This window comes from Oncorhynchus masou, chromosome 12, assembly GCF_036934945.1.
Source record: "Oncorhynchus masou masou isolate Uvic2021 chromosome 12, UVic_Omas_1.1, whole genome shotgun sequence".
Classification (NCBI taxonomy): domain Eukaryota; kingdom Metazoa; phylum Chordata; class Actinopteri; order Salmoniformes; family Salmonidae; genus Oncorhynchus; species Oncorhynchus masou.
In genome coordinates this window covers 75,184,874-75,197,764 of record NC_088223.1, presented here as the reverse complement: position 1 = coordinate 75,197,764, position 12,891 = coordinate 75,184,874, and the positions used below count along the sequence as shown (strand labels likewise).

The 12,891-nt window shown below is 41.1% G+C and overlaps 1 protein-coding gene across 1 annotated transcript in view; it reads right to left on the bottom strand.

Annotated features, from left to right (window-relative positions):
- The window catches only part of LOC135550811 (roundabout homolog 2-like), a 139,636-nt gene that overhangs the window by 23,876 nt on the left and 102,869 nt on the right, over positions 1-12,891 (bottom strand). The window contains exon 9 of the mRNA XM_064981938.1: positions 3,103-3,305. Within this exon, the coding sequence (XP_064838010.1) occupies positions 3,103-3,305 (203 nt within the window). The remainder of the gene's footprint in view (positions 1-3,102; positions 3,306-12,891) is intronic.

Genomic DNA, 12,891 nt, shown 5'->3' with positions numbered 1-12,891 from the left:
ATGGGGAACTATTCTATTTACAGTATGTTCTATTGGAACATAGTTGTTGGATATGTACATTTGCGCTCATATGGTCCCATGAACATTAATAAAGAGTAACATTATGCTTTGCTGTCAATGAAGTCTCACATGTAGCTGTAACACTGCTAGCTAGTCCCTTAATAGAGAAACCACAGTTCCTCAAAAAGGGTTTGGAGCATATGTGCTGATATTTTAGTTTTCTTTACTATAGTACCTCTGGGCCTGTGCACATAAAACGTCTCGGGTTAGAGTTTCTGATCTAGGATCAGGTCCCCTCTGTCCATGTAATTGTATTCATTACGATCTAAAAGTCAAAACTGACAATAGATCAGCATTCCTACTATGAAAGACTTTATAAATATGGGCCCTGATCCTTTGGTACCAATGTGAGAGTTTTAAGGGACAATCTGCCATTGCTAGATACATTTTTGGACTTATAAATGTATTATATCTACCAATTGATTTTTAAAGAACACTAACTTATAAATGCCTCATAAGCTTAGTTCAACTGTTGTACCCCAACGTTTAAAGGAGGTTAAAGGACTGTTCACATTATGTAGACAATGGTACTGTGCTGGGCATAATGAACATGACATTGAAAAGAGGTGGAATATGTAACCAGAGGGGTCTGCATACTTCTGCGGCTCATACATCACTTCATATTTCTGTGGCTCTGACTGTGCTGCATACTGAGCACTCAACAGTAAGCAGCAATACGGGCTGATGATCCATAGCCATGCTACTAGCAAGGGAAACGTTCTGTGTGTGTGTGTGTGTGTGTGTGTGTGTGTGTGTGTGTGTGTGTGTGTGTGTGTGTGTGTGTGTGTGTGTGTGTGTGTGTGTGTGTGTGTTGTGTGTGTTGTGAGAGACTAAGTGTGGGTCATTAAAAATTCATTGGGAAGCTCAGAGCTAGACAGGGGCTAGAAATTGCTCACAACAGTGGAAGATGTCGAGACTTTAATTTGCAGACAAGGATCTAATGATGGTGACAGCTCACGGCCACCCACTTGCAGGTTAGTGGGCTACACAATCACACAAACACAGATTTCAAACTAACAACTAGGTTTTCAGACCTTCTGGTTAATTTAAAACCACTCTTATTCAAAACAAAGCTAATTAATTATGCAAAGCACATTACAAAAACACAGAGCGAGACAACACAATGCAATCAATATAATGCAATGTAGTTGGTGCTTGGATGCCATCCACTACTTCTCTCTGTGTGTGTGTGTGTGTGTGTGTGTGTGTGTGTGTGTGTGTGTGTGTGTGTGTGTGTGTGTGTGTGTGTGTGTGTGTGTGTGTGTGTGTGTGTGTGTGTGTGTGTGTGGCTGACTGGCCAGTTGCAGTGGCGATGGCATTACACAAGTCTAAGTGCCCTGTCTAAAAGCCCCAAGAGAGACAGGAAAGGTGACTCCAAGTCGAACAGTACATCACTCTTCCTTCTCTCTTCCTATAGGCCGGCTGACCCTGAACGGACTTGTATGGCAGCGAAGGATGTGGCTGTCTGTGGCGACAGGTCCATGTTTGTGACTGGTGATTGGAGGAGAGGAGTGGGAAGGGGTAAATGGCCGGGCATCTAACTATTAATCATGGTTGGCAGCTTTGGGTGCTGCGCTAAACAGATTGCTAAAAATGTATGAAGGAGTCAAGAGTTTTTTATTTTCTCCACATCCTCGCTGTTCTGATATCATCTCGAGTGCACTCTTTCTCTATATTGTAGCATCTTCCTTGACTTGTTCTGTTTCTCTCTCATCCCAATATCCTGTCTTTCTTTCTCATCTATTTTCTTTCCATCCCCCTCGTTCTTGCTCTGGTCCCGGGGTAATGGGCATCTCTTCAGTCACAGAGAGGAACAAACCGACCATCTGTCGGGTCCCCTGCCCTCTCTTCTCCACCCCACCCTCCTCTCTCACCTCTCCTACCTCCACCAGAAGTCAACTTCCTATGCCCCACTCTGCTTTAGTTAAAAGATGATCGCCCTGATAAAAGGGAAGGAGAGCAATTAAAAACAAACAGGGACAGTGTCCAAGTTTCAAAAAGATAAAATTGGCCATAAGTAGTCCATCTTGTCGAGGCAAGTCGAGATGTGAGAAATTCTCTAATACAGTCATTAGAGGAAGTACCAAAGAGTGTTTTCTACATATTGAGTGCATGAAAAATGTTTTGGTACATTGAGATGCTTGACTTAATATTTTCTCGCTCTTGGTCTCTCCTTCTTGGCCTCTCTCAAAACCCCTACAAGGATTTAATTAAAGTCATGGCGATCGTTAATCACTCTGGGCCCAACAATCAATTAATTAACGCGTCAGCTGGTCCCGAAGCTCGCCACACACACACACAACCTGCGGGTTTGCAGGTGCAGCCCGCAACCCCAGAGAGCTCTTGGTAGAATGTATATCATTATCCGTGCATATACTACCACTAACGATTGCACTCGTTCATTACCTTGGCGACTATGCATCACCGCCAAGCTTTATGACGCCGCAGAAACTCGACCACCAATCACTAAATCACTGACTCACCCATAACCCATAAAAAAGCCACTCTGCCAGTATTCCAATATTAATATCTGCCGCTCAATTAGATTGTATTAGATTGCTGAGTTGTGTTTTAGAGTGGACGGCTACTATGACCTGTATGACGCTCAATGAGTAAATATCAATATATCAACTGGACAGGTTGCTTTGCCGTGGCATCTCAACACTGCTATGCCTATTGCTGTGACTGGCAGTGAGTCATAATAGTACAATGAATGAATTTAAGCTAAATACCATTAAGGCTGAGAAGTTGATTGGATTGCATTGGAAACAGCACTCAGTTGTGACTGCATGCGGTTGCTTAGTATCACCTAGGAGAAATAGCTCAGAAGATTGGCCATGATGAGACTTGGAGTGCATTGAGAGGAAATGTGAAGCGTTTAATTTCATTTACTAATATCCAGGGAGTGATGGCATTTACGAAGGAGGATGGGAGGAGAATCAATGGGAACATTCTTGCAGCGTTCATGAGCATTATTGGGAACATTCTTTCTATGTTCTTAAGAATTATTGGGAACGTTCTATTTAAGTTATTTTCAGGTACCTGCAGGTTTGTGATCTGGAACATTCCGTTCTCCATCAGGCTGACACGCTCATCTCCCAGGATCCTTTGGCCATCCTTCTCCCATTGAATGCTGGGCAGAGGGTTGCCCATCACGTGGCACTGTAAATGGGCCGTGGAGCCCGGCGCCAGCGTTTGATTGGCCGGTCCTTGGCGGATGATGGGTGGGACTCTGTCGGAGGATGCTGTGTGGGGGAGGGAAGGAGAGAGAGATACGTTACGAGAGAGGGTAGTTGAGTGTATTCTCTTGGAGGACCATCCTCCACCAACCAGCTACAGAATACAAACACATTGCTCTATATTCATGAGATAGCTTTTTTAGAGACCATATAAAAACGAATATACATAAATGAATCGTAATAGTTAATTAACGTAACAGTTATGGCATGTTTCGTTAATGTATCCTAAACATTTGCATCATGGAGAAACCTTGAAGCCGCCAGTCACTCAGCCTTGTTAAAATACTCCAATCCAGGGGCCTCCCGAGTGGCGCAGCGGTCTAAGGCACTGCATCGCGTCACTTTGATGCGTCACTTCAATCCCAGGCTGTGTCACAGCCGGCCGTACCCATAAGACGGCGCACAATTTTCAGTGTTAGGGGAGGGTTTGGCTGGCTGGGATTTCCTTGTCCCATTGCACTCTAGCGACTCCTTGTGGTGGGCCGGGCGCCTGTAAGGTGACTTCAGTCGTCATCTGGTCTGTGATTTTTTTACATTTTTTATTTGTATTTTTTTAATTGAATATCCAAAACATACAATATACTTGCAGTGAAGCCACTCAACAACTACACCACACCAGTCATCTGACAGACTCCCATTCAGAGCAACACACAGAAGCATCCAGGGTCAATGCCCTGCTCAAGGGCACGTCGACAGATCTCCCACAAGGCCAAAAAAAACGGGGACGCCAACCCTCCAAGATCCCCCCACAGTTCCCCATAGCTATCCCTCAACCATCCGAGACCCCTCCCACAGTCACCTCTCCCAATAAAAAAATTGAATTCCATTCCCCACCCCCAAGAACCCCCCAATGCACCAACAAACCAAGAAAATAAACTCATGAGAAAAAGAAATAGACAAAATAAAACAGAAAACAAGAATGCAAACAAACCAAAGGACATCAAGGACAACTGTATATGTTTGAATGCATGTCTGGCACTATTTACACGTGTGTATTTGAATGAGAGTATGTGTATATGCATGTGTACAAACACCTGCACGGCATCAGCCTCAGGCAAACAGGCATTTGCTGTAAAAACACTGCCCCTCAGTGTCATTCAAACTTACTTTTTATTATGTTTTATTTTGACTTTATTTTTTATACTTTATCTTTGACCATCATACTATCAGACAGACATGTTTACTCTGACACATTGGTGCGGCTGGCTTTTGGGTTAAGCGAGCAGTGCGGCTTGGCAGGGTCGTAGAAAGCCCTTATTGATACTAGCTAGATAGCCACATCCTTGCAGTCAGAGTGCAGTATAAGTGCAGTACACTGTATTATAACAGTAGTTAGAATGCAGTATAACTGCAGTAGGCTCCAAATACTGTTTCCAAAATAACATTTTTTTTTACTACAATAATTTTGCAGATGGACTGCAGTTACAGTGCAGTATAACTGCAGGACCCCCTAACGGTGAATGATGAACTGAAAACTTGAAAGAGTAAGTTTGGTTCTATGAGCCTCTCGCTCACATGTCGTTCACCATAGGGGGCTTATTGGAGCTGTCATTTTGACTGAGACTTGTAAATGTGTGATTTAAACAATGTACATTTGATAATTGCTAGGCAAACAAATATGAGGTCTAATTGTGGCTGCAACCGGACTAGATTGTGAATGACTTGGTGGAATGCATTGCTTGACTGCTGTGAGGCTGAGAAGTAGCCTGATGACTCACACTAGCTAATGTTGATAACTATCCCTGCTTTTATAGCTAAGACGCCGAAAAGCTGTTGGGTTCCGTTTTGTTTGAACAATGGTAGGAGAAAACCACCAAATCAAGTTCCCTCAACTGGCCAAGGACCAGGTTAGACAAACCTCATAGTTTCAGGCTATATGCCGCGATTATGTAAATCTGTGGGCTCCGGTTACTCAATACATTTGTGTGTTCAAAGCACTTCATTCACAGTAAGTCGATGATTGGCTGAGATAATGGGTGGGCTGGACATGCAGAGAGATGAGTTCGGATTGGTCTGCCATGTAGCACGCTTCTGTATTTTTTAACTGGTCAGTATGTGTAGGTAATCCTGTCTAACCTGGCTAATTTTTGTATATATATATCGTGTAATAGAACTGCATACTTGTTGTTGCTCTCCACTTTCTGGAGGACCGAGTTTTGAAATCAGTGGAATTAGAATATGATAGTTAAGGAGCCCTGTCTCCGTATTACATCTTCAAACTAAGGGCAACCATGGCATCTGTAACAGAGGGAGAAGCGTCCATCCATGTATACGGGTAAGATAGTCTGGCTAGCTACATTTTCAAATATTACACGTTTCTAAATTTGTCAGAAAGTTGTTTTCATATCAAGTTAGTGTACTGTTAGCTCACTAGCTAATGTTACTTGGCTGGCTCGCTAGCTAACATTACGTGTATGAATAACCGTCAAATTTAAGAATGCTCAACACCCATTGAATATGGCCGGTGTCAGTAAATGTTGGCAAAAAAAGTGTAATGAAATTGTTGCCAGCAGCACAGTTGCAATCACCAACACTCTGGATAACATAAAAACAGCCTAACCAGCTCTGCTACGGCGAGTAAAATGGTCAGAGTGAGCTGTTCTCTCATGTGTATCTGGAAATAGCTAGCAAGCTAGCCAACGTTGGCCAGTTAGCTTGGATGCTTGACTGCTGTTGTTAGGTCAACTAGCTAACATTACGTGTATGATCAGTGTTGTAATATTATTCATATCTTAGAGCCATTTACTTTGCTAGTTATAGCCTAATGTTAGCTAACTGACATTGAGACTGGTTGGTTAGCTACCTGCAGATTCATGCAGAGTAGTAATGTCATGAGTTGGGATTATGGTTCATTGTTTAGCTAGATAGCTATATGTCTTAGTGAAAGATTCCACTAAGCAGGTAACCATTACAATAGAATGTTAATGATGTCAATGTGACAACTGTTGATAGATATAGCCTGGGTGCTTGACTGCTGTTGTTAGGACAGAACGCTCTGATTAAAGAGATGGTTGGGGTTAAAGCTTAAGAGGGTGTGAACGATGCTGAATGGGTGTAGACAAAGAGGAGCTCTCCAATAGGTGTACCAAAACATTCGAAGGCCATTTTCTCAAAAGTTAGGTTTTCCAAGCAGAATTACTTTCCCATTGTTCCTCAACTGTAGTGTGTGATATACCATTTTCTAGCTCTGAGTCGCTACATTTATTCAATGTAAAAAACACCATTTCAAATGTTGCTACATAAGACCGAATCGAGCTGATCGGTTACATTTACAAAAAACATATTCATATTGCTTTCTCCCATTAGACAGCAATGTTATGGCTTAACATGCCAAAGTAGCACTGAATAATTAAATATTAATTTGTGTAGACCTGGAAAACTATTTTTGTGTCGAGCGGCGTGAGGGAGGCGGAGGACCATGAATAAGTCATTGACGAGTCAATTACTTTGGCATTTACCATTCCCTCTCCAATGCATCTAAAAGTTGTAATGGTAAAACCAAGGACGTTGGACTGCTGGGATTGTGTACAGTACATGCTGAAATTGGGTTTGAGATGTTGGACTCCATTCCAAGAGGCCAAGGGGATACTTTTATGAAATAACATATTGGAAAGGAAACATAATAATTCACAACATACCACCAGGATTGTGGACACAATTCCTGCATTTGCCACATCGCGTACCATTTATTTTATTTATTTATTTAACCTTTATTTAACTAGGCAAGTCAGTTAAGAACAGAGGAGTTGGTACTAGTGTGGCATTGGTACTATGTGGCTTTTTTTGTGTGCTAAAAAGCCATATGGCGTAAGTGGATACATGTCAATCTACCTTCATAGAGGCTAAAATATGGGAAGGAGTGTTTGTGTGCATGAGTGTTTATGTGTGTGGGCCTGTGCCTGAATAGTGAACAGTGTCCACAGATGAACAGTATAATTATCGTTTTAATTGCATTGGCACTCTCTGCATTGACTCTTATTGAGTAACATAGAACATAAGTAGTACAGTATGCAGTTTACATCAATAGTGTACGCCTTGCCCCTTGGCACTAAATCCCATCCCTCCATAGACTGTCCATCCTGTAGTGAAGCACAGGCCCTGGCATTAGGCTCACTAAACCACCATTGCCCTGCAAACAGAAGCAAGCCAATGGACATATATGTGTCTGTCTATGCCAACTCTGTACGTCTGTGTGTACACCATCACGTAAACATTACTGTGTGTGTGCTGACATCTTACAGAACAACATACAGTTTCAACATCACTTAAGTACCACTGTACCTCACTTTCAGTGTGTAGTCTATTGACATGAAGTCTGCTCAATGACATTTAGTCATATATAATTTTTTAAAGTTTTTTAAATTGTGTGTTTTGATTGATAGTACCCCAGCCAATGTCGCCAAAACAAATCATTAACACAAAATGTACCTCAAAATGTATATCAAAACTACAGACTTATTGTATCATCATGAGACAAATGTCTTTCTACGGGATCCAGAAATTCATTTTTTTGCTGAAGCCACAGCTAGTGATATTGTTGGTTTATGAACTCAAACACCATGGCTGAATTATGATAAAGGGAAAATGTGAAAAAAATATTTACCATTGAGCTGTAAGCATAATGTACACTTAGGTTGTTGTCTGTATGCTAAGCTACGATATTATAGCTAAGGTACAGTGCTTTGAGGCAAACACGGAGCACCATTTTTTTTTTTTTACCTTAATTTTACTAGGCAAGTCAGTTAAGAACAAATTCTTATTTTCAATGACAACCTAGGAAAAGTGGGTTAACTGCCTGTTCAGGGGCAGAACGACAGATTTGTACCTTGTCGATTACTAGTCCAACACTCTAACCACTAGGCTACCCTGCCGCCACAAATGCATCTACACAACAGTTTATCCCCTTCCCTAAATGGCACGGCGGGACGATGGGAGCATGTGTTCCCGGCGAAGTTAATTTGCATAGCGCCATTCCGACTTGTGCTTTTTGATTACGTCTCGGGTTAACTCCTGCTGTTTGTTCATTTGGGGGACTGGGGGGGGGCGACAATGTTTTATGTTTGATGGCTTTGAAGAATCTTTAATTGATTTGGGTTTAAACAATTGTGAAGGAAGTGATGGAGGGTGAGGGGGAGGCGGGGGTGGGGTGGGGGTTACTGGGGGTCTAGTCCATTGGCTAAAACAGCAGTCCATGACATATGTCAGCATAAAAAATGATAATTAGGTAGTCGGAAATAGACTAATTCCCAAATGGCACCCTTTTCCCTTTATAGTGCACTACATTTGACCTAGGGCTCTGCTCAAATGTAGTGCACTATAAAACAAATACAGTGCCATTTAGGATGCATCCAAAGTGTTAGATGGTAATGGGATATGAATGTGGGTTTGTACGAGGAAGGCCCTGGGTTGGGTTAGGGAGATTGGTTATTGGCTGTGTGTGTGATAGTTGATAACCCCCTAGGGATCATTAACTCCAGGGAAACTCGCGCTAGGTTTCTGTCCTTACAGATTAGCTTTCATACACACAAACTGGCACACACTCACTCACACAGGAATGCACAAGCACACACACGCATGCACACACACACCAGTGGAGGCTGGTGGGAGGAGCTATAGGAGGATGGGCTAATTTTAATGGAATAAATGTAACGGTATCAAACACAAACATGTGGAAACCACGTTTGACTCGGTTCCATTAATTCCATTCCAGCCATTACAAGGAGCCCTCCAATAGGTCCTCCCATCAGCCTCTGACGCATATATACACATACACACACACACACAAACAAACTGAAACACACACACACAAACAAACTGAAACACACACACACAAACAAACTGAAACACACACACACACAAACAAACTGAATCACACACACACACAAAAAAACTGAATCACACACACACACAAAAAAACTGAAACACACACACACACAAACAAACTGAAACACACACACACAAACAAACTGAAACACACACACACAAACAAACTGAAACACACACACACAAACAAACTGAAACACACACACACAAAACAAACTGAAACACACACACACAAACAAACTGAATCACACACACACAAACAAACTGAATCACACACACACACAAACAAACTGAATCACACACACACAAACAAACTGAAACACACAAACAAACTGAAACACACACACACAAACAAACTGGCACACACTCACTCACACAGGAATGCACAAGCACACACACGCATGCACACACACACACAGTGGAGGCTGGTGGGAGGAGCTATAGGAGGATGGGCTAATTTTAATGGAATAAATGTAACGGTATCAAACACAAACATGTGGAAACCACGTTTGACTCGGTTCCATTAATTCCATTCCAGCCATTACAAGGAGCCCTCCAATAGGTCCTCCCATCAGCCTCTGACGCATATATACACATACACACACAAACAAACTGAAACACACACACACAAACAAACTGAAACACACACACACACAAACAAACTGAAACACACACACACAAACAAACTGAAACACACACACACACAAACAAACTGAATCACACACACACACAAACAAACTGAAACACACACACACAAACAAACTGAAACACACACACAAACAAACTGAAACACACACACACAAACAAACTGAAACACACACACACACACAAACAAACTGAAACACACACACACAAACAAACTGAATCACACACACACAAACAAACTGAATCACACACACACACAAACAAACTGAATCACACACACACACAAACAAACTGAAACACACACACACACACAAACAAACTGAAACACACACACACAAACAAACTGAAACACACACACACAAACAAACTGAATCACACACACACACAAACAAACTGAAACACACACACACACAAACAAACTGAAACACACACACACAAACAAACTGAAACACACACACACACACAAAAAAACTGAAACACACACACACAAACAAACTGAAACACACACACACAAACAAACTGAAACACACACACACAAACAAACTGAAACACACACACACAAACAAACTGAAACACACACACACAAACAAACTGAATCACACACACACACAAACAAACTGAAACACACACACACAAACAAACTGAAACACACACACACAAACAAACTGAAACACACACACACAAACAAACTGAAACACACACACACACTAAGAAACTGTGACGGTGCAAACAACTATTTTGGAGGCCTCTGAATTTATGGGATGGTGGGAATCCATTATTTAACGACAATGTTCATGCAGGTGGGAGATTAAAACATGCCATAATTTCCTGATTTGTGTGTGTGTTTAGCATGTGTGTGTCTGTCCCAGACTTTTGTGTATGAACAATATACAATATATATCACGTATATCATGATATACAATATATATCAATGTATATCATCCCTACAGGATTTCCTGGTGATTTCTTGGGATATTTGCATTAAAAAAAATGCTAGTGTTCTTGGCAATTCTGACTAGGGTTGCAAAGGTACTGGTAATTTACCAAGTCCCGAGAATCTTCAGTAAATGTGTTAATTAACAAAAAATCTATGGCAATCTACTGTAAATTTGGTAATTTATACTCTAATAACTTTAACAAAAAAATATTCATATATAGTATTCATTTTTTATATCTGTGTCCATATTGTCCATGAGTTTCTAGTAGATAGACCACATGGTTAATGAGAAAACAGCCTACAACAATTAACTCTGCAACTCTTCCAAATATTGATTTTTATTCACAACTGCCACCAGTTTGACACCAAAACATTGACAACAAATACACATTGACATGTAATAATAAAGGATTTTTCATGCTAGAAAACTCATATTAAACACCAAAGGTGCTTTTTTAGTTTATTTTAATTGATAAGGCCACACAGAGGGCCAGAGCTAATTACAGACACCTGTAATAATCTAAAGTACCCAAAAGGGCCACTAGATGTCTTGTGATAGATTACAGAAAATCCTTGAAAGATACCAAAATTCTGGCAGTTTACTGGTAAACTTTGCAAACCTATATCTCCCTTTGCAACCATATACAGTATCTGACATTTTGCATGAAAATGCTCTGACGAGGGAAAACGTTTGTTGACGTGTGGCTTGGTTGAACCATACAATGATGTAAATGTGCAGTGATTGGTTGAAATTGTGAGCCCTCTTTTTGTACTGTGGTGATGGGTCAGTTTTATGTGATAATATTGATATGATTTGCCAACTCTGGTCTCTTGGCCCTCCCATCCCTACGGGAGGGCACGTCCCGCTCGGCCCAGTCAAAGCTCTTCTCTGTCCTGGGACCCCAATGGAATTAGCTTCCCTCTGAAGCTAGGACAGCAGAGTCCCTGCCCATCTTCCAAAAAACACAACCCTAGCTCTTCAAAGAGTATCTTAAATAATCTCACAGTACCCACTCCTAACACTCGCACTTGACTCCCCGCCACTCGCACTGACTTTGCTGATAGCGACTTTATTGAGGAAAAATGTACTTACTTTGACTGAGACATTTTGTTGTCCCACCTAGCTATCTTAAGATGAATGCACTTACTGAAAGATGCCCTGGATAAGAGTTTCTGCTAAATTACAAAAATATAAAAATGTAAATGTAATGATTTGAGTGCTTTATGCGGAAATAGTGCATTGATTGGTCAAATTTGCAAGGCCTTGCATAATATGCATGGATTTGTTGATTTTACCAAAAAACATGTGATCGCAGAATTGCGGAATCCTGGATGGACTGATATACAATAAGCTCCAAAAGTATTGGGACAGTGACACATGTTTTGTTATTTTGACTCTGTACTCCAGCGCTTTGGATTTGAAATTATACAATAACAATAAGGTTATAGTGCAGACTGTCCGCTTTAATTTGAGGGTATTTTCATTCATATCGGGTGAACCGTTTAGAAATTACACCACTTTTTGTACATAGTCCCCCCTATATTAATGGACCAAAGGTATTGGAACAAATTCACGTATGTGTATTAAAATAGTAGAAAGTTTATTATTTGGTCCAATATTCCTAACACGCAATGATTATATCAAGCTTGTGACTCTACAAACTTGTTGGATGCATTTGCTTTTTGTTTAAGGATGTGTTTCAGATTATTTTGTACCCAATAGATATGTATGGAAAGTTATGCATTGTGTCATTTTGAGGACACTTTTATGGTGAAAAAGAATATAATATGTTTCTAAACATGTCTTTAGTAATGTGGATGCTACTGTGATAACGGATGGTTCTAAATGAATCGTCAATAATGATGCACATATCATCCCCCAAATACATGCTAACCTCTCACCATTACTATAACAGGGGAGGCTAGAATTTTTTATAAGGGGTAGGATATTTGTGCGTCTGTCACGGCTGTTGAAGGAAGTGGACCAAGGTGCAGCGTGGTGAGCGTAAATGTTATTTTATTATAAAAAATAAAGCCAAAACAACAAAGGAGAAAACAACCGTAGAAGAACTTCCCACCACCACAAACTGATCAAGCAGCATGTTCAGGAGGACTGGACATGGGAGGACATCCTAAATGGCAAGGGATCCTGGACATGGGAGGAGATCCTGGCGGGAAAGGATCGCC